General features: G+C 34.4%; 1 protein-coding gene across 10 annotated transcripts in view; it reads right to left on the bottom strand.

Moving 5' to 3' along the window:
- The window catches only part of SENP7 (SUMO specific peptidase 7), a 187,914-nt gene that overhangs the window by 25,324 nt on the left and 139,094 nt on the right, over nt 1–23,496 (bottom strand). For all 10 annotated transcript variants that reach the window (XM_032150288.2, XM_032150292.1, XM_032150295.2 and 7 more), the window contains 5 exons: nt 19,635–19,816; nt 18,250–18,589; nt 16,676–16,833; nt 13,274–13,420; nt 3,170–3,203 (listed from right to left, as the gene is read on the bottom strand). In XM_032150288.2, the coding sequence (XP_032006179.1) occupies nt 3,170–3,203; nt 13,274–13,420; nt 16,676–16,833; nt 18,250–18,589; nt 19,635–19,816 (861 nt within the window). The remainder of the gene's footprint in view (nt 1–3,169; nt 3,204–13,273; nt 13,421–16,675; nt 16,834–18,249; nt 18,590–19,634; nt 19,817–23,496) is intronic.

Genomic DNA, 23,496 nt, shown 5'->3' with positions numbered 1-23,496 from the left:
TCTATCAATGCAGAAAACTAAGCACAGTATAACTCAGAAAATTATATATTTCCACCTTTTCTATATTGGTCAATACTATATAAACTAAGATCACAAATGCTAACACAGGCCAATTCCTGCCCATTTTTCTTCTCCTAAGGCATTTGCATTCTGCTATACAGACGAGCCACTATCAAAAGAGTCTCAAGAAAATTAGGAGGTTCTGAACGGTCTAAGGAGACATTTCTTTTAAAATTCCTCCAGGTTTTATTTCTCAAAACTTCCAGATGATCATTCTAAATTATTAGTCTTTCTCCCTCTTAGGGAGCTAAAGGAATCTCCTCTGAGGACTTTTACTCTTTAATTCAAAGAAACATTAAAAAAAAACTGATTTAAAGAAGTCCTGAAGGTCACCTAGTTCAACTGCAAGACAGCAAGCAACTGAACTGGAATACAAATATCAGTCAAGCGTATTGGGCATCTATTTGAAACACACCTCTTCGTATTCTTCCCAGCATTATTTCCTAGAACTTTGCTACTCAAATTGTAGTCTAAGCTGAGCTTGTGACATTAGTATCAGCATCATCTGGAAGACTGTTAGAAATGCAGAGTATCAGGCCCCACCTTACATCTACTGAACCAGTAGATCTCAGTTTAACAGCCCACTCCAACCCCGTGATTCATATGAACATTAAAATATGAAAATCTTTCCATGATGAGTATTTACCAGTCATCTTAATGTTCCCAAGCCAGTCATTCTATTCTTCACACTGTAACTCTTCCATTCTGAAAACTGTCAGTAAAAACTGGCAGCAAAGCTTAAATCAAAACCAGAATGAGAGCCCTCAGAATACTACTCACCATTTCTTTCTCATGAAGCTCACAGCCCCACAGGTATATTTGATCCTATTTCTGTGAAATCTACACAACTATTACTAATGTAATTGTTCTTGGTGTTTAGAATGAAAGCTAAATTTTCTTTAGGAAGACAACTTTAAAACATTATCTTTTTCCTGTGTCCATGTGTTCTCATTGTTCAATTCCCACCTATGAGTGAGAACATGCAGTGTTGGGTTTTTTGTCCTTGCGATAGTTTGCTGAGAATGATGCTTTCCGGGGAGGGATAGCATTAGGAGATATACCTAATGCTAAATGACGAGTTAATGGGTGCAGCATACCAACATGGCACATGTATACATATGTAACAGACCTGCACGTTGTGCACATGTACCCTAAAACTTAAAGTATAATAATAATAATAATAATAATAAAGATTATCTTTTTAAAAAAAGGGAATTTGACACCATCATGAGAAAAATTTATACCTCATTACCAAGTCTGCCCCCAATATATGGTATATTCTGTTACAGGTGTATAGCAGATATTAAAAGTGGGAGTTGCCTACCCACTTATCGATTTCTTCTTCTTCCTCAGTAACAGAACCCTAATTTTATTGAGGAAAGCAAGATACACAGTTTTGAAAACTCAATTTCCTAGCTTCCTTTACAAACAGGTGTGTGGGCTTGACTAGCTAGCTAATAAAATGTAAGTAGAAAAGGTTATGTCGCATGGGCATCCAAGAAGGCTCCTTAAAAGGGCAAGAGATTGGTAGCATGTGCTGTGTTTACGGTTTCCCTTTCCTACTGCTTTCTGTCTAAAATACCAACACGATGATGGAGTATGAGCTACAATAATGGCCATGAGACAAACTTGAGGATGCAAGTCATGTGTCAGGAATGACAGAATAGAAAAATGCAACTCATGGTTAAGGGTCATGTGCCCCCCGATGACCAAGGAAACATCACATCAGTTCAGATTACTTCTGAATTTCTTCTATGTGAAAGAAAAATAAAATATTTTCTTTATGCCATTGTTACTAACAGCCAAACATAATTAATAACTAATATAAATATGGATAAATCAATTTTCCCCAGCTGCATAGAAAAAGAGGAAACATTTAGACCCTCAGGTTCCCACCTACAAAAACCTTTTATACGCATGCTTTGTTTTAAAAAGATTTATGGGAACTTGGACAGGATTTGAGGAAGAAGACTAATATTTTCTTCTTTCATTATAAAATTATAAACCTATTATCACTGAAGAGAGTATTTTTCCACAATCTGTAATAAAATTTGTCTTTTAAAAATTATATGCAATAGAAAAGTTATAAAATAAGAAAGCAATATTATAAATATTAACTACGAAAATCTAAAATATCATTTTTGATGTTTGTATCACAAGAATTTGAGAGGTAGCTCTGTTACCCAGGTCTTTAACTATGAACTGTAGTGCTATCTTTTCTGAAATTATCATCCCCTTTTAAAATCACATGACTTTTTTTGTTTCTTCTACAGAACAAATATTATATTATTCCTTAATAATTTATTAATATTTCCTATTTAGGACTACCAATATACTTAGTCTGTGCCCTTTATAATCTTAATAATTAAGATACAGTAAGCAATCAGATTATTAGAACAATTATCATAACATAGTTTTGGATTCTGTACATAAAGTATCTGTGGAATCCAACTAAATCCAACGAATCCAACTAAAGCTACTTTGATAGCATCTCCAATCTTGGAACAGAAGCCTCCTCTTCTTTAATTCCTATCTATGCCATTTGTGTGTTTTTCTTCCTTGTTCTTTTTATAATTCATTATATAAAAAGATTATTCTCTATTGTTTATTGGTTTTCTTAGTGTCATAATTTATTCTGAAAGGTTTTCAGTTGGGAAGAGAATGAGAAAATAGTGTGAGTCTCTATAAGTTACAAGTACGTTTTCCAGTCTACTTTCCCTTACTCAGATATGCAATTGTATAAAATTCTCTTACCCTCTATGCAAAAACATTTTACATGTTTGTGTGTAATATTAAACATTTTCCTTATGCTTTTCTTATAGTTACTATTGTTATCCATTTTTATATATACCAAAATATTGTTGCTATCTTATCAAAACTGTATTTCTGTTAATCCCAAGAAATCACCATGAATCCTTTAATGCTGTTTGATTTATAGTCATTAAAACAATAGCATACGATTTTCAGAACAAGTCTATTATAAAACATTTTTACTTCATTTGGAATTGCTAAAAAATATTAAGGTGAAACATTATTAAACTCAGTTTCACTTAAATTTATGCTAAAAACTATAATAAAAAGACAAGGTCATAAGAGAATGATAACTTACCTTGAAATGGGATCTTAATATATTTTTTTGTGATCTGATGAAAAAATTAAAAAGCAAACAATGAGTTATCACTCAAAATGTGTTACTATTCAAATTATTTTTTTTCAAATCACAAGTACATATTCAAAGTCTACATTATAAGTGCTCAAGCCTTTTTATCAATAAACCAATAAAATATTTCACTACAAAGACTTAGTTTTATGGAAATTTTAAGAACCCCATGTAAGTAATTTAATTCTCAATATGCTCATTTACAAAAACCAGTAAGACTAATAAATACATTTTTCAAAAATATTTTCTGAAAATGTAAAGACTAAGACAAAGCCCAGAAGAAACTGCCAAGAGACCTCTAAGTAGCAGTGACTGTGGTAAATATAAATATTCCATAAAACAGAGTTCGATTTTTGGCTTTGCTGACTGAGCAACTGACGATGATTCCCTTGGTGATGAACTCACACTAACCAAACTCACAAGAAACTGCTAAACAAACCAAAATGCCAACATATTATTTTATAATGAGAAATTAAAATTGTCAGAAGGCTTGTGTCCAACCTGATGTGAGTATTCTGTTTCTGTACAAAAACTACCAATTATAATTTTAAAATTTGCTTTTACCACATAAAAGCAGAACTAGAAAATTCAGTTGTTTAATGTGAAATGGCTACAAAAGTCATAGATTCAACTTCATTCACAGCAGTGATGCACCTGTCAAAATGGTAATATAAATTAAGTCCCTAAGCCAGAACACCCTCTTCCCTGGATGACTTTTAGGTGGGTACCACCGTCTTCATTCCTAGCATTCATCTTTGTTTCATGTTATAAATTCCCTTCTAACTGAGGTTCTTGCTCTTTCTGCTCTTTCTGTCCCAGGACACTTTTCTCTAGGTACCTTTTGTATATATCTGACTTCCTTAAGAGCTGCTTTTATAATAGGGTTGTGGAGCACCTAGCTAAATCTTACATGTACTATCTAAAGGAGGCTTCTGCTTTGAAGTTTGTTTTTCCATTAATATCAAATGAATTTGTACCTATTTATTTATTATTTGGTTAAGTTTTGTTGTTGTTGTTCAATACATTTTGTTGATCAAATCGGGTATGGTCTGTGAGCACAAAACGAAATCAAAGTATTATTCTTGGTATGTGAGCTCAATATAAGTATCAAACAATGTTCAGTGAAACCACAGGTTTATTTTGACTCCATTTATTTTCCAATTTAAAAATTATTTCATCTGGTACTTTCACAAATATAAAACCCTATATTCTATAGAGTAAGTCAGCCACTAAAACCAAATGTGAGGCAATAGATCACAATTAGCTAAAAGCTGAGCTTGGAGTTAAAATCCTGCCTCTACTGTCACTACCACTTACACAAGTAGTAAGTAGGTAAACTTAGGTAACTTATTGAACTTCTTCCAGCTTTAGTAAAACCCTTAATCAAGGAAGCTGTTACAATTAGACACTAGCATCTGATCAAGAATGTTACATAATTTAATCAAATATCTAATTATTGTTACTTTCACATAACTGCCACCATATTTAATGTATATTGTCCCTTTCCAAACTCTTTCTGGCATGTTTCACAGGGTCTTTAATCCTATAAAATATATCTTGGCAAACGTAAATCGTTAGTACTAAAAAATAAACAGAAGCGGTGTTTGCCTTCCAGAATCTGCACAGCCATAACTTCCAAAGTATAAAGTAGAAGTAGTGCATCTGTATGACCCCACCCACTACTTATTACACTATTCTCTCACTTTCCCCCATCAAATGCTCGGGAGCTATCAAACTTTTCTACTTGGCAAGGATCTGATATTCATTTATACCTCTGAATAATGACTAAGCCAATAAGTTACCTCTCCAGAGTTAAAACCCTACTCCCAGCAGACTTAACCCCTAGATTTAAAAATAAGAAAAATTTTGTGGCAGTAAGGTAAACCTAGTTCTCTGAAATCATACCAACTTTGTTTAAACTTAAGAATAAAGCTAATAATAAGAGCTATTTTGTAATTTCTTACAATAGCTAATAGTTATCTGAATATAGTATTACTTAATTTCTCGTACTATCAACAAAGACTTTTAAGAAAGACAATGTTTACATTCATTGCAGCATTTGCTACACTAAAAAAATAAGTGTCTAACTATAGGAACATGGCTCTAATTTATGTAATAATTTCCAGCCGTAAGTATTTTTCTAATTCAACTAAATTGTAACTACTGTGAGAGTGAGGACAGTATCTCCAGTGTCTACAATAATGCTTAACACATAGTAGGTAGTCACTGAATGTATGGAGAATAAATGAATTTAATTCTCTAATATCTTTACCCACTAAAAAAGAAAAAAAAGTTCTTTAATTTCTGTTACAGTGCATCCTGAACTGTCTGAAAAAGAATATACATAAAAACCTCAAAAACCTGAAATTTTTACCCTTTTCCCTTTTTTAGGTTATTCATTATACTTAAAATTTTTTTTAATTGCTTATGTTCTCTCCATCATAACTGTCCTAATTTTTGTAGAATTCTTCTCAGCCTTTGTTCACATGCATATATTTACTTTGATTTGCTAAATCACTTTCCTATAATTAAACATTCAAGTTTTTAATCTAATTATAAGAAATGTTCCAGCAAACATAAATAAAATTTGTTACCTTTTATTTTAGGTTCAGGGGTACATGTACAGGTCTGTTATACATGTAAACCTGTGTCACAGGGGTTTGTTGTACAGATTGTTTTGAAACCCAGGTATTAAGCCTAGTACTCAATAGTTACTTTTTCTGCTCTTTTCCCTCCTCCCACCTTCAAGTAGGCTCTAGAGTCTGTTACTCCCTTCTTTGTGTCCACGAGTTTTCATTATTTAGCTCCCACTTATAACTAAGAATATGCAGTATTTGGTTGTCTGTTCCTATGTTAGTTTGCTAAGGATAATAGCCTCCAGCTCTATCCACATTCCCGCAAAAGACATGATCTTATTCTTTTTTTAGCTGCATAGTACTCCATGGCATATATGCACTACATGTTCTTTATCCAATCTGTCATTGTTGGGCACTTAGGTTGATTCCATGTGTTTCCTATTATGAATAGTGCTGCAATTCACATGCATATGTCTTTATGGTAGAATAACTCATATTTTTCTGGGTATAATACCAGTAATGAGATTGCTGGGTTGAATGGTAATTCTGTTTTTAGCTCTTTGAGGAATCGCCACATTACTTTCCACAATGATTGAACTAATTTGCACCCCCAACAACAGTGTGTCCCTTTCTTCTGCAACCTCGCCAGCATCTGTTATTGACCTTTTAACAACAGCCATTCTGACTGGTATGAGATGGTATCTCACTGTGGTTTTGATTTGGATTTCTCTAATGAACAGTGATATTGAGCTTTTTTTCCATATGCTTCTTGGCCACATGTATGTCTTTGGAAAAGTGTCTGCTCATGTCCCTTGTCCACTTTTTCATAGGGTTGTTTTTTTCCTGTAAATTTAAGTTCCTTATAGATGCTAGATATTAGACCTTTGTCAGATGCCTACTTTGCAAATATTTCCTCCCATTCTGTAGGTTGTCTGTTTACTCTGTTGTCAGTTTCTTTTGCTGTGCAGAAGTTCTTTAGTTTAACTAGATCCATTTGTTAATTTTTGGGTTTTTTTGTGATTTTGACATCCTCATCATGAAATATTTGCCTGTGCCTACATTCAGAATAATATTGCCTAGGTTGTTTTCCAGGGTTTTTATAGTTTTGGGTTTTACATTAAGTCTCTAATCCATCTTGAGTTGATTTTTGTGTATGGTATAAGGAAGGGGTCCAGCTTCAGTCTTCTGCATATGGCTAGCCAGTTATCTTAGCACTATTTATTGAATAGTCAGTGCTTTCCCCATTGCTTGCTTTTGTCTGCTTTGTCAAAGATCAGATGGTCACAGGTGTGCAGCCTTATTTCTAGGCTCTATATTCTATTCCATTGACCTATGTGTCTTGTTTTTGTACCAGTGCCATACTGTTTTGGTTACTATAGCCCTATAGCACAGTTTGAAGTTGGGTAACATGATGCCTCCAGCTTTGTTCCTTTTGCTTAGGATTGCCTTGGCAATCAGGCCTCTATTTTTTGGTTCCATATGAATTTTAAAATAGTTTTTCATATTTCTGTGAAGAATATCATTGATAATTTGATAGGAATAGCACTGAATCTATAAACTGCTTTGCACAAGATGGCCATTTTAATTCTATTGATTCTTCCTATCCATGAACATGGAATGTTTTTCCATTTGTTTGTGTCATCCGATTTCTTGGAGCAGTGTTTTGCAGTTTTCATTGTTGAGATCTTTCACCTCCCTAGTTAGCTGTATTCATAGGTATTTTATTCATTTTGTGGCAATTGTGAATGGGATTGCATTCCTGATTTGGCTCTTGGCTTTGTTGCTGTTGGTGTATAGGGGTGCTGGTGATTTTTTTTAATGTACTGCATTTTATTACATAAAAGTACAATTAGTAAAATAATATACTAATTTATTTGAATATACTTTTAACTATAATAAATCATTCCTTCCTCTCACTATAATGTTGAAAGTATTACTCTGAACACCTACCTTACACATTACTTAATATAAGTTAACTACAAAGAGCCTCTCCACTTACATTTTCATCATGCATCTTACATTTTAATTTCCTTATTCTTTTATAGAAAAGGTCATAAATAATGCCCAACTAATAAAAAAGAATCTCTAATATCTCTGATGCAGCAACAATTGATCACATGCTTTCACATGTGAATAAAATAGGAATAAAATAACAGCATACAGTAATTTGAAAGCTGTATTACATCATTATTCACTTTTCAAAAAAATTTTTTCCAGGAAACAAGTATATTTTCAATGTAATTACAATGCTTCAAAAAATCTACTCCCTTTAAAGTTATATACAAATAATTTATCTAACACTTCAGTTGTAGATTAGTTTTTATACTCAACACTCTGGTTTCATGTAATGTCTGAAGTGTCAGTACCTTATTCTACTGTAAATTCTTTGATATTTACATAGAATCAACTTTGAATTAAATATTTTTCATATTTACTGCATCTGCAAAAATATATTTTCGTATAAACTCTGGTGTTTTCTAAGCAGTAATTTTCGAAAAAAAAAAAAGTGTTTTCAAATTCATTATATTTGCAGGACTCTTTTCCAATATAAATTCCCTGGTGCTGAAAAAAGCTTGAGCAACCGCTTCTGGGTTTTCCTCTAGTACAAAATGTGTGCAATAGGATCTGTGATACAAGTAAAGATACTACAACCCCCTTTATATTTGTAATGGTTGTCTTCAGAATAAATACTCTTCACTTTAAAGGCTTATATTTTCTGAAAGAATTTTTAACAGTAATTGCACTTTTAATGCTTTTATTAACTATGAACCTTCTTTTTTTTTTTTGAGACAGAGTTTTGCTCTGTTGCCCAGGCTGGAGTGCAATAGCGCAATCTTGGCTCACTGCAACCTTTGCCTCCTGGGTTCAAGCGATTCTCCTGCCTCAGCCTCCCAAGTAGGTGGGACGACAGGCATGCCCCACCATGCCCAGTCAATTTTTGCATTCTCAGTAGAGACAAGGTTTCACCATCTTGGTCAGGCTGGTCTCGAACTCCTGACCTCAGGTGATCCACCCACCTCGGCCTCCCAAAGTGCTGGGATTATAGGCGTGAGCCACCGCGAGGAGTGGCATCGCCTGAACACTGCACAGTAGAATTTATATAGGGATGTGATGTTAGAGAACTACAGAAACCTGTTCTTCCTTGGTATTGTTGTCTCTAAGCCAGACCTGATCACCGGTCTGGAGCAAGGGAAAAAACCTTTGACTATGAAGAGACGTAAGATGATTGCCAAACCCCCAGTTGTATGTTCTCATTTTGCCCAAGATCTTTGGCCAGAGCAGAGCATAAAAGATTCTTTCCAAAAAGTGATACTGAGAAGACATGAAAAATGTGGACATGATAATTTACAGTTTAAAAAAGGCTGTAAAAGCGTGGATGAGTATAAGGTGCACAAAATCGGTTATAATGGACTTAACCAATGTTTGACAACTATCCAGAGAAAAATATTTCAATGTGATAAATATGTGAAAGTCTTTCACAAATTTTCGAAGTCAAACAGACATAAGACATACTGGAAAAAAAACTTTTAAACGTAAATGTGGCAAAGCTTTTAACCAGTCCTCAACCCTTACTACACATAAGAAAATTCATACTGGAGAGAAACACTACAGATGTTAAGAATCTGGCAAAGCCTTTAAGCGGCCCTCTAATCTTATTACACATAAGATAATTCATACTGGAGAGAAACCCTACAGATGTAGAGAATGTGGTAAAGCTTTTAACCACCCCTCAACCCTTTTTTTCACCTAAGAAAATTCATATTGGAGAGAAACCATACAAGTGTGAAAAATGTGGCAAAGCCTTCATTTCATCCTCAACCCTTACTAAACGTGAGATAATTCATAAAAACCCTACAAATGTGAAGAATGTGGCAAAATTTTAACTGTTCCTCAAACCCTACTAAACATACGATAATTCGTACTGGAGACAGAACCTACAAATATGATCAATGTGGCAAAACCTTCACCTGGTTTAGTCAAGCCTCGCTAAACATGAGAGATCTCATACTGGAGAGAAACCTTACAAATGTGAAGAATGTGGCAAAGCTTTTAACTGGTCCTCAGCCCTTAACAAACATGAAAGAATTCATATTGGACAGGAACCCTACAGAGTCAATGCGGCAAATCTTTTAAATGTTCCTCAACCCTTAATAAGCATAAGATAATTTATACTGGAGAGAAACCCTATAAATGTGATGAATGTGGGAAAACCTTTAAACAGCCCTCAACTCTTAGTAAATATGAGAATTCATATGGAACATAAACCCTACAAATAAAAAGAATGTGACAAAGCTTTTTAAGGAAGTTCTCAACCCTTATTACACATAATTCATACTGGACAGAAACTCTACAAGTGTAAAGAACGTGGCAAAGCTTACAACAAGTTCTCAATTCTTTTTTTTTTTTTTTTTTTTTTTTTGAGACAATTTTGCTCTTATCACCCAGGTTGGAGGGCAATGGCGTGATTTCAGCTCACTGCAACCTCCAACTCCTGGGTTCAAGCCATTCTCCTGCCTCGGCCTCCCGAGTAGGTGGGATTGCAGGTGCCCACCACCATGACTGGCTAATTTTTGTATTTTTAGTAGAGAGGGGGTTTCACCTTGTTGGCCGTGCTAGTCTCAAACTCCTGACCTCAGATGATCCACTTGCCTCAGTCTGCTAAAGTGCTGGGATTACAGGCATGCGCCACCACGCCTAGCCATAAGTTCTCAATTCTTAAGAGACATGGCGATAATTCGTGCTGAAGAGGAACTCTACAAACCTGAAAGATTTGACAGTGCTTTTACCAACACCTCCAACTTTGCAATACATTAAAAAAAAAAGTTATACTAGTGTGAAACCCTAGAAATGTATAAAATGTGACAAAGCCTTTATATGGTTGCCACATTTGATTGTAGGTAAGATAATTCATGCTGGCAAAACTCCTACAAGTGTGAAGAATGTGGCAAAACTTTTAACCTGTGCTTACACCTTATTTCACAGGAAAGCTATTACCCTTGAGAAAAATTGTCCAAATATAAAGAATATGGAAAAGCCATTAATGCTAGTGATTTTTGTACACTAATTTTGTGTCCTAAAACTTTGCGGAAGTTGTTTATCAGCTGAAGGAGCTTTTGGGCTGAGACTCTATATCTAGAAAATTTATATATAATATATATAAATATATATATAAAATCCAGACATAGAATCATGTCATCTGCAAACAGGGATAGTTTGACTTCTCTCCTCCAATTTGAATGTACTTTATTTCTTTCTCTTGCCTGATGGCCCTGGCCAGGACTTCTGACAATTAATTTTTAGGACCACTTTACAATGCTTACTGAATATTTGCAGTCCCCTACTATTTGTAATAGTAAAATATTGGGACAATTTGAAATGACCAACAAGTAAAAATTTTTAAAGACAACCCAAATATCCCAAAATAAGTAGAGGAATTAAATTAATGAAATTATGGTAAGTTACAAAATAGTACATATTATGTAATATCCCTTTGTTTTAATGTATCTATATATGTATGAAGAATATGCAACGATATATACTATACAGTGAGTGGCAGCTGTCTCTAAATAGGCAAGATTATATGTGTTTGTAATATTGTTCCTTTACTAATTTGTTTGTGGTTTTTTGCTTGCTCTTGGTTTTTGAGCATAACATGCCCACCTGTGTAATAATATAATTAATATATTAATTAATAGAAATTCCATTGTTTAATATTTATATTGGATTTTCCTCCCCCCGGCTAATCATTACTCTCATATATTTAGGTTATCCAACTTTTTGCCATTACAAAGAACTCAACAGAAATAACTGGGTAAACCTGAATTTAAAATAATAAAGTAAAACAGGGGAGAAAATCCTGAAAAATGAATAAAATTCCTTAAAGAAAAAGAATTGTAAAATCACCCCAGACATGCCAAAATCAGTTAAAACCAGTGGCCAAAAAAAATATTAATTTTAAATCAATTCATTCTTGAGCTTTCAAAGCAATGTTGACTACATCACAAATTACTATTATTTGCAGTTCCCAGAATTTGGGATTAGGTCTTTGTCTGCATGGGTACCAAGTAAACAACAGGTACTTCATGTCTTATTCATGTGCTGTCTTCTCTGTGAAGCCTTTCCTGATTCCTCCAGACATTGAGAGATATCCATTGCCATATGCACCCTTCTTGTACATACTTCTATTTTACATTTTACCATAATGTAAATATTTATGTCTGTCTCTTCCATTAGATTAAAAGCTCCCTGAAAGCAGAAACCATATCTTAGCATTTTCATATTCTCTGCCTTATCCCTAACACAGTGAAATATTAATGAAACTGCTATAAAAAATGCCTGAGTTACTAAATCTGACACAGTCACTTCAACAAACATTTAAGTGCCTACTTAGAGTGGAAACATTTATGGAAGGTATAAAAGGAACTAAAACCGTGGCTCTTCACCATAAGCAGCTTAAAAGGTTAATGGAGAAGTTTATACAAGAATATAAGTAATTATAAAACACACAGAATAAATCTTAGAAGTACAAATGAAGTGTTATAAGTGTACAGCAAAGGGAGAAGTTAATTCTGTCTGAAAAGGAGGGATCATGGAAAGTTTCCTAGAAGAGTCAGTATATCAGAGAAGCTTTAAAAGATGATTAGGATTTTAAAAGGTCAAAATGGTAAGAAAATATAGAGAACTGGCTGGGCGCAGTGGCTCACACCTGTAATCCCAGCACTTTGGGAGGCTGAGGCAGGTGGATCACTTGAGGCCAAGAGTTCAAGACCGGCTTGGCGAACATGGTAAAGCTCCATCTCTACCAAAAAATACAAAAATTAGCCAGGTGTGGTGCCATGCACCTGTAGTCCCAGCTACTCGGGAGGCTGAGGCACAGGAATCGCTTGAATACAGAAGGCAGAGGTTGCAGTGAGCCAAGATCAGTGGAGTGCACCACTGCACTCCAGCCTGGGTAAAAGAGTGAGACTCTGCCCACCACCCCCCAAAAAAAAACAGACAGAGAGAGAACCGAGTAGAATACAGTCTCACTTTCATATACGTAGGTGAGGAGTATTTTTTTTTTTAATTAGAAAAACAGAGTAGGATTAGTTCCTGGATATTCTTAATTTAGAAATTTGGAGAAGTCAGTTTACAACCGTTTAAACTGGCAAAATGAGATTTCTTCTTTATGCTCCAAACTATACCTTGAAAAAAATTTTACTATCAAATAACATCTAGAACCCAAACATTATCAATACGTGTGATTTTTTTTTCACACATGATTTTCATTAGAGTAGTCAGATTAGGCAGGATTTTAGGAGGGGAGAATTAAAGACACATTTCAAATTAGGTATAATGACTTTCAACATATCCAAAGTGTCCCATATAAAATAAATCTTAATTCTATTCTTATTTGTGCTAAGAAAAAAAAAGGAAAAAAATTAAAATGCCTTGTCCAAGATCCAAACTAAAAGAAAATTAAAGAAAATATACTTACTGTAACACAACCTTTAGAAGCTCCTTTTATTTTACCAATATAAACAGAAGTAAATATAAAATCCAGTTGTAGATCCATCTCATTACTAGGCATAATACTGGAAATGTTTTCCATGACAGGATTATATGGGCATAATTCAGATGACATCTAACAAGGAATAAATCATAAAATGCATATAACTCTTAACTATTATATAAATGCTGAAAATGACTTTCACCATCAAATTCTTCTTTAAATTACTATTAGTGAATTTTTAAAGAATTTTATACTGTTCTTACTGTAAAGAAAGTTATCTAGATTTTTTTTCTGAAAAAAATATGACTTACCTTTGAGAAAATTACACTAAATAGCTGAATCCAAAATTAATTCCACAGCCTAAGCTCCAGAAATATATACTCCTCTGTATCAAAGCCATGGTTTCACATTCAGTACTCTCTAATAGGTTTTATTCATTTTTAACTTGACAGAAGTAAGTTTTAAACATATATTGTACTTTTGTTTAAAATGAATTTTTAAATATATTATCTCTTTTAATCCCCACAACCACCCTATAGGCAGGTTTTTCAGTTTTCCATTTCATAAATAAAGTTAACAGATGCTTAGACTGGTTAAGCGACTTGCCTAAAATCATGCGATTAGTAAGAAGCAAAACAAAGATTCAAACACAGGTTTCTCTCTCCAGGTCCAGTGTCACTTCAACCACATAAAATTGTTTCCATTAACCAAAATAATGTTCTTGCTACTGCACTTTAAATATTTTTTATTTTAGATCCAGGGGGTATATGTGCAGATTTGTTACAAGGATAATATTGCGTGATGCTGAGGGTTGGGCTTCTATTGAACCTGTCATCCAGATAATACCCAACAGGAAGTTTTATGGCCCTGGCTCTCCTCATCCCCCCCCCTACTTTTGGAGCCTCCAATGTCTATTGTTCCCATCTTTATGCCTGTGTGCTATTGCACTTTTAAAATGCCATGAAGGAATGTAAGTACCTAAGAACCATATGTTATATCAAATTTATATGCTTTATTGTATACTCTATGTTTGAAGACAACTAACCAGAAATGGCTTATACTTGCCTAAAACCTCAAAAATCATCACTTCCACTCAAGTGACTATATAACTTTGCTTTTAAATTATAATAGAAAACCAGGCAATATCAGCAGCAACTCTTTCCCACTGTTTCTTCTGAAATTTACACTACTTTCAGATGACTTTTTCAACTTTTTCAAATGTGCCTAACCTCTGCACATCATCCGTGACATCACACATGACCAGATTACTACTAAAGCAGTTATTATGCATATGTACTCACTCCCCTCTTACCTCTAGCAAATGTGACTAATCCTTATCTAAAACATATATCATACTCATTATTTTAAACCCAGCTCATAACGCCATTTACCTGCTTAATTGAATTTGTCATTCTCATGTTTTATTGCTTAGTATACTATTAATATCTTCTTATTCCCTAAGTAAAAAAGGGAATCAATCAATCAAATCAAATCAGGTAGCTCCAATATCAGTCAGACAAATAACTGTGGGCTTTTTTAGTGATAAAATGAGAAGTTGGTATAGAAATAATTTCTCATTGGGCTTCACATTTTGTAAAAACTAGCTGGCTCCTAAAAATGACCAATCCATATTTCTCATAATTCATTTAAGACTGGAGGCCGGGCATGGTGGCTCACGCCTGTAATCCTGGCACTTTGGGAGGCCGAGGCGAGTGGATCACGGGGTCAGGAGTTCCAGACCAGCCTGACCAACATGGTGAAACCCCGTCTCTACTAAAAATACAAAAACTAGCAGGGCATGGTGGCACGTGCCTGCAATCCCAGCTACTGAGGGAGGCTGAGGCAGGAGAATTGCTTGAACTTGCGAGGCAGAGGTTGCAGTGAACTGAGATTGTGCCACTGTATGCTAGCCTGGGCCTCAGACTGAGACTCTGTCTCAAAAAAATAAAATAAAATAAAACTGGAACAAGAGAGAGCATAGAGATGTGACATTCTGACTTATATGTCTTTGTAGATCTCCACAGTATTGGCTGCTTGGTTGTGATAATGAATGTAGTAAATTCCACAAGATATGTTATTTTCTTATAATATGATCATTTCATACTACATTGTCAATTGATACCCTGCCAAGGCCTAATTTTTCTACAAGTTTAAATTCATTATCAACAATGATACTTTTAATTATATATACAACTAAACCATCAAGTAGGATATTGACCCAATCTGGCGAAAATGGTTACATTTTTGCAAAAATTCAGAACAAAGCTGCTGAGGTGATTTCTACATGGAATACCAAATACAATAGAAAATACCCATGAAACAATAATCAGACCAAACTGTTTTCATAGATCAGGCCAACTCTTCATCATACTCTGCAAAATAACAGCCTCTGACATTATTCAAAAACAAAACAAGATAAGTTTACCATAATTCTGCACTGGTGGTCAATGATCTTTTCTTACAAATAGAATAATCACAGACTAATAATAAGAAAGAGTACCAGCTAGGAGTGGTAGCCCACGCATGTGATCCTAGCACTTTGGGAGGTGGAGGTAGGAGGACTGCTTGAGCCCAGTAGTTAGAGACCAGCCTGGACAACAAAGAGAGACCCTCATCTCTAAAAATAATATATATTTTAAAAACATTAGCCAGGCATGCTGGCACAAGCCTACGGTCCCAGCTACCTGAGAGGCTGAATGAGAGGGATGCTTGAGCCCAAGAGGTTGAGGCTGCACTGAGCCATAATCATGTCACTGCACTCCAGCCTGGGTGACAGGGCAAGACCCTGTCTCAAAAAAAAAGAAAGAAAGAAAGAATACTGATAATAAATGATTTGAATCTTATTTTAGACCTACTCTCTTCAAAGGACTGAATTAATCGACTGATATTAAACTAACACACTTCCATTTATTATGTTCTATAAGAATGAAGAGGCAGAGGACTTACCAAACTTGATAGGTTTCTGACCTACATCTCCAAAGCCATGTTCTTTCCTCTATGTCATACTGCCTTCATAGTATGTGAGGAAAAGGAGTAATTCTAAGTAACCATAATACTCCAAGACCAGACATATAAATACTAGAAAATGTGTTTAATTCTATAAAATGTTAGTGAAATGTCCAATGAAAGCCATAAGAAAAATATTCAAGTAATAGAATATTCAGACTGAAAAAATATAAATCACCAGAGAAAAATGGTATAATCTTTTCATTTCAAAATAAAGACAACTACATACTTCACTCAAACTACTATAAAAGTTGTCTGAAAATTCAAACTAAGAAAATTTGTAATTTTCATTACAATATTCAGCTTGATAAAACAAATAACAGTCATTAACCAATAGTGTATATTTCATTGTTAATCTGTGAGAAGACAGAAATAAATTACCTGTACAGATTCACATGTAATCAATGGTAGTTCTGACAATGCTGATTCAGAAGTACTCTCATTTTCATTAGTTGTCTCACAGTCTTGCTTAGATTGTAACTTAAGAATTTCTGAACTTTTATGTTCAACAGGTCCTTCTTCATCACTGGAAACAACAACTAAAAAGGAAAAGAAAAATGCATTTATTATTATTTTTTTTTTTTTTTGAGACACAATCTCCCCAGCTCGGCTCACTGCAACCTCCACCTCCCGGGCTCAGGCAATTCTCCTGCCTCAGCCTCCCGAGTAGCTGGAATTACAGGCATACGCCACCATGCCCAGCTAATTTTTGTATTTTTAGTAGAGACAGGGTTTCACCATGTTTGCCACCCTGGTCTCAAACTCCTGACCTCAGGTGATCCTCCCGCCTTGGCCTCCCAAAGTGCTGGGATTATAGGTGTGGGTCACTGCAACCAGCCAAAAAATGTATTTTAAATGTGTAACAATCACATATCAAAAAAAGAACTTTTGGCTGGGAGTAGTGGCTCACTCCTATAATCCCAGCACTTTGGGAGGCTGAGGTGGGTAGATTCCCTGAGGTCAGGAGTTCAAGATCAGCCAGGCCAACATGGTGAAACCCTGTCTCTAGTAAAAATACAAAAATTAGCCGGGCATGGTGGTGCATGCCTGTAATCCCAGCTACTCGGAAGGCTGATGAAGAAGAATTACTTGAGCCCAGGAGAGGGAGGTTGCAGTTAGCCAAGATCGCACCACCACACTCTAGCCTGGCCGACAGAGCAAGACTCTGTCTCAAAAAAAAAGAAAAAAAAGGAACTTTCTAATTAATGCAATTTATTTTTAATAATCCTGTTAAACTTAATCATCTAAATTTATTCAATTTAGAAACAGGCCTATCATTTGTTATCTGATTTATAGTAGTTATAGACAATGACTCCATATCAGTGCAATTATTCAGCAGTTACCTGCACCCTTACCTCCTAAAGAATAAAGATGTTTAAAAATGGATAAAGCCATGAGGAGGCCTTAGGAACAAATTCTAGTTCTAACTGTATTGTGCCATCACTCTAAATTGTACTTTAAGTCCTGTTACATGAATTGCTTCAAGAAATGGGAAATTAATAACTAGGGGAAGATGTGGGAGACTATTCACTGGAGATCCTTTAACACCTTTGGAATTTCTTAGTACCATGTGACGGCATCAACTACTCAGAAGATGATTAAATCAAAATTAATAATAATACTTAGGTAGCACTTAAACTCTGCATACTTCATCAACCAAATGACAGTAATGATGGTCCTTAAATAATCTATTTTAAAACTATTGAGATTACAGTGTACTAATCTAAGAAAAAATTACTTCTGTTTTCAAGTCCTCCATTAGTTTACCTAAATCGATATTTTAAAACTCATGAAGGAGACCCCACACCCCAAGCCTTTTTTTCCTAAAGTTAATATATTCCACAGTGATGTCATAAACAGCTTATGGCCTTAGCCAAATTTGTTCAAGAAGAAGAAAAAAACAACGAAGTAAAGCAGAGGAAATTAAGTATCTTTATAATCCTCCTGTCACTTACTTGGTTCAGCTGAGATCAGTGATTGGTTCCCTTCATTATGTCCTCTTAGAATAGGCTTTTCTACGGTATTCAACTCGTTCTCATCTTTCTCAACAAGGGAAGAAATCCCCACAGTATCAATGGATTTAGAGTTCTCAACAGTTTCAGTGTCTGAACTGGCAGAGGCACTTTTGGTGGCATTACTCAAAGTCAACTCCTGACTGTTAGGTGAGGATAGTTTAGTAAAATCACTTTTTGTAGGTTTAGCTGTAATTTCTTCAGGCAGTTTTGGATCCTGATGATAGTTTTCACTTGACTTTTCTAACTCAGTGGATATTGTTGCGTCATCTTCTTGTTTTTTCTAAACATAAACACATAGAAAAAATAGCATTTTTCAAATTTGGCTTGCTTAAACCATTTTTAAATTCCTAAAAAAAAAAGAAAAATATTATATCACTTCTATAACTACATGGATAGAAAACTAAACAATTATACTACATTATACTTGCCAATGTCTCCCAAATTTAAAGATACAGGGTTTGGTCTGTCCAATCTGATGCCTGATAATTTTTTAAAGGGTGAAATTGGGAGATTTCCATCATTACAAATGCTTTGTCAGACGGTCTCCCATGATCTAAGTCAACTTTAGAATGAGAAGATGTATTTACGTATTTTTATTTTGCAAAAGTAATAATGCCAATGTGACTACTTTGGTAAAGAGATTTAAAAATTAACAATATAACAACATTAAAAATTATGAAAATCAACCACTGCCTTCAATATCTCATTTACTTTATAAATCTAAATCATGTTTATAATTACAACCCAAAAACATTACAAGGTCCTGAAATGATTTATGGATCAAAGAAATTGAAAAGCTGTCTTACTGTTTTATTGCTACTTATATACTAAGTCTTTGAAAATACAAAATGTATGTATTTAATATGATAATTCTTTACTTAGAATAAATTCCCTAAACTGTAGATAAACAGAAGCTTAAAGAATTTGGTAAGTAAATTGCTACTGATAAAATAAATCTAATAATAACTTTACAGAGCAAGCAAAAAAAATGACTAGACAGTATGAATAGTATTTGGCTGAAATAAAGAAAAAGAAAAGTCTGAAGGATGTACAACTACCTACTAAGGAAAGAGTGATACAAGAAAAGGAGCAATTTTAACTTTTTTAATCATTCATAGTATTTGAAATGTGTTCCAATAACTCTGTATCACCAAGAAAAGTTACATTTAAAATTGTTTTTTAATAATAAAGCTAACAGTGAACCAAAAACTAAAGAAATCTGATAAGAAAAGCTGAAAGCTAGAGGAACATTATTTGGCCACAGTCAACTCATTTTTATCATAGCATGAAATTATTTCCTATAATATCTAAATACCTCTACTTACTGTCTGTTCTGTTGACTTATCCAAAGAAGTACAATATTGAGAATCAGGTAAATTATTCCTAAGCCTTCTCTTTGTCTTCCTGGAAATCAGAGTGAGTTCCACTTTTGAATCAGAATATTTAACATCCTTGTTTCTGCTTTCCTGTTCGAGATGATCACAACCTCTACTTCCACTGTTAAGGTCTTAAAAAACAAATGAAGCATAAATATGGACAAAAAAGTATAGAAGGAATCTCTTTTAGAAGAGCTCGAAGTAACATCGTCAAAATTGCTATACTACTTCCAAAGCTCATTGAAACAGAAATGTACTGTTAAATTCTCATACTGACATTGGATGAAGGTAAAGGCATGCCCTATTTTAATTGGTATATACAAAGTAAATGTTCATTACACAATAGTTGTGAGGTGAGAAAAACACATAAAGAAAAAATATCCTTTTTCATAGTAGCCAAAGCAAAGCCATCAAACTGTTTTTCCATTTGCTATAAATGCATTTGGCTGTACTATCAAAAAAAGGGGATTAAGAAAATGTGGCACATATACACCATGGAATACTATGCAGTCATAAAAAAGAATGAGTTCATGTCCTTTGTAGGGACATGGATGAAGCTGGAAACCATCATTCTCAGCAAACTATCGCAAGGACAAAAAACCAAACACCGCATGTTCTCACTCATAGGTGGGAATTGAACAATGAGAACAGTTGGACACAGGAAGGGGAACATTACACACTGGGGGCCTGTCATGGGGGGGGGGGGGTGGGGGGGGGGGGGGGGGTGAGGGATAGCATTAGGAGATATACCTAATGTAAAGGATGAGTTAATGGGTGCAGCACACCAACATGGCACATGTACACATATGTAACAAACCTGCACGTTGTGCACATGTACCCTAGAACTTAAAGTATAATAATAATAATAATAAAGGGGGGTCTTATTAAAATCTAGAAAATTCATGTCTTTAAGTTTGATAATTCAATGTGACTTTATAAACTAGTCTTTTAAAATGTAATTTACATAAATACATATTTTTAGTGGAAAGGGACTATAATTTGAAAGAGTGTTGATCGCTGCTCTTTAAAAGGAGCCAAAATACCTTTGCTCTGTAGTTGGCTATAATATGTGATCATTCACAAGGTTACCAATTTACTTGCCCGTTTATTTCTTCTTTTCAATAATCAAGACCCTGTCATTTTAAGTCTCCAATAAATTCATCATTCTAGAGAAGTACTTCCTTTTTTAAGTCAACAAGACATCATTTTGAAACTCATGCCAATCATTACTAAAAATATTTAATATTTCTGTCATCAAATATATGTACTGTACAAAAATACCTTCCAAAAGTTTCCACCTAACTGACTAAAAGTTATCCTGAATTATTTTGCTTTCTGAATCTATGTCATACAAGTACCAACTCAAAGTTTATACACAGCAAGTCACAAGGCAGTTGCCTTTAATTCACAATTTTCAATTCATCTGACTGGCCTGACTTTTCTGTTCATGGAACATTCTTCAACACCACACATCTTCTCTTCAAACTATTCTTGCTTTTACTGTAGCTTCAACAATTCCTAATAACTAATATTCATGATAATTTGTCTTTGACATTACTTAAAGGAAGGCACTGGAACAGGATTGAGGGTAAAAATTCCAAGATAGTCAATCGCCTTTCAATTTCCAGAGAAAACACCTTATTCCCTAAGGAAAATAAAACTCCCCCCAAATCATCAACACAATATTTAGGATAGCACATTAAATTTTATATGTAATATTGTAAACTATAAAAGTGGTCTAACACAATTTCCACACACAATGTATCAAACTATAATTTCTAAACATAAATATTATACTACAGTAAAATGACTCATGAAAGGAAAGGGGCTTGAGAAAAACTTGATTATACAGGGTTTTCTTTTAAACAATTTATTATTTGCACATCAGTCAAGCCTGCCTCATGAAAAAAGGAATAACTTTATTATATAGAATGAAATATTGTAAAAATAGGAATTCACCTGCATAATATATAATTTAACCTGCAAATATTACTAGCATATAAAACTAAAGAGGTGACAAAATCCTGTAAACAAAAGAATATTAAGTATTTCCAAGGTATTATGTTGGTGAAAGCAAATTCCACAAGGCAAACTGAATGTGCTATGGAAAAAAAATGGTACACCTAAGGTTTCATGCGGAATTTCCATTAATTTACAGGTTTTTTAAAAATACTGGTATCAGATGTGGGAGAATAAACACTGCTTTAATAAAGATCCAATAGCTAATTGTATTAGAAACACCTTCCCTACCAGTAGTGGTACCTTCAGGGATACTGAAAAACTAAAAAATGTTTCTTTTGTCATGTACTCTTCCCTGATGCATGTCTAAAATGCCACTGTGATCTTGAGGTAATACTCCTGGGTACAAATCAGAAAGTATTTTATTCAAGTCAATGTGAGGACTGTTATTCCTCACATTCTACTGCTTTCCTGGGTAGAGTAGGAATCTTTGTCTTGATAGTATCTGAACTGAGCCCACTTGTACAAATACTTACATTTTTACTTGGTAATCAATACAGTCATCCCTCAGTATCTCAGGGGATTGGTCCCAGGGACCCAGGATACCAAAATCCATGGATCCATAAGCCCCTAAAGGTAAAGTATTTGCATATAACCTATATATATTCTCCTGTATAGTTTAAATAATCTCTAGATTATATATAATACCCAATACAACATAAATGTTATGTAGTTGTTATACATATTTTTTATGATTGTATTATTTTTATTGAAGTTTTTTTCAAATATTTTCCAACTTTGGTAGGTTGAATCTGCAGATGCAGAACACAAAGATACAGAGAGATGATTGTAATTACTTCTAAGAAAAGTACAGTTTATAAGAAAATAAATGTTTTTCATTATACACTGACAGTGACTAATTGGAAGCTTGTCTGTACAAAGTCACAGCACATTCTCCAAAGACTGCCTTTATAAGAGTTTCAGCTGGTTTCTTGTACAAATAAAAGTTATTACTCTAGTTTCATTTTAAATTTTTTTCTATTAAAAAGGCTACTAAAAAGAATCTTTAAATAGCTGTGCTCCAAATGAAGTGTAATGAATTTTTGCATAGTGTTGTCAAAAGATTTTTTTGTATTGTGAATAACTTACGAAATCACTCAAAAATAAAATAGTGGCCAAGCGCGGTGGCTCATGCCTATAATCCCAGCATTTTGGGAGGCCGAGGCAGGCAGATCACTGGAGCCCAGGAGTTTGAGACCAGCCTGGGCAACATGGCAAGACCTTGTCTCTGCAAAATACAAAAAATTAGCCACACGTGGTGGTGCATGACTATAGTCTCAACTACTCGGGAGGCTAATGTGGGAGGATCACTTGAGCCCAGGAGGTAGAGGCTGAAGTGGGCTGTGATCATGTGTGATCATGCCACTGTACTCCAGCCTGGGTAACAGAGTGAGGCCCTGTCTTAAAAAGAAAAAGAGAAAAGCAAGAAAGCAAGCAAGCAAGAAAGAGACTTCAACAAACATTTGAAGCTATCAGTAATCCAACAGATCCCTAAAGGTGTTAGTTTCACAAATAAATAATGTAGTAAAATTGTTTTTCTTCAAGTATCAGTAAAATATTTTTAATTCTTGAAACAGAGACAAAAAAGAAAAAGAAGTCAAATCATAAATCCCATATGCAAGGAGGCCTACAAAAAATTTTCACAAGTCTAGGAAGTATTTACCTTCAAATTTGCTAATAGTGGCTTGTTTGGCATCCTCCTGAAGTTGAGAGAAATTCTAATGAATAGAGAATGTATTTCATGGTAGGCAAATAGAGAGTGATAAGTTAATAATAAAAACCCAGTTAGCAG

The sequence above is a fragment of the Hylobates moloch genome, unplaced genomic scaffold (assembly GCF_009828535.3).
Source record: "Hylobates moloch isolate HMO894 unplaced genomic scaffold, HMol_V3 SCAFFOLD_4, whole genome shotgun sequence".
NCBI classification, from domain to species: domain Eukaryota; kingdom Metazoa; phylum Chordata; class Mammalia; order Primates; family Hylobatidae; genus Hylobates; species Hylobates moloch.
This window is presented reverse-complemented; position numbering and strand designations above follow the sequence as displayed.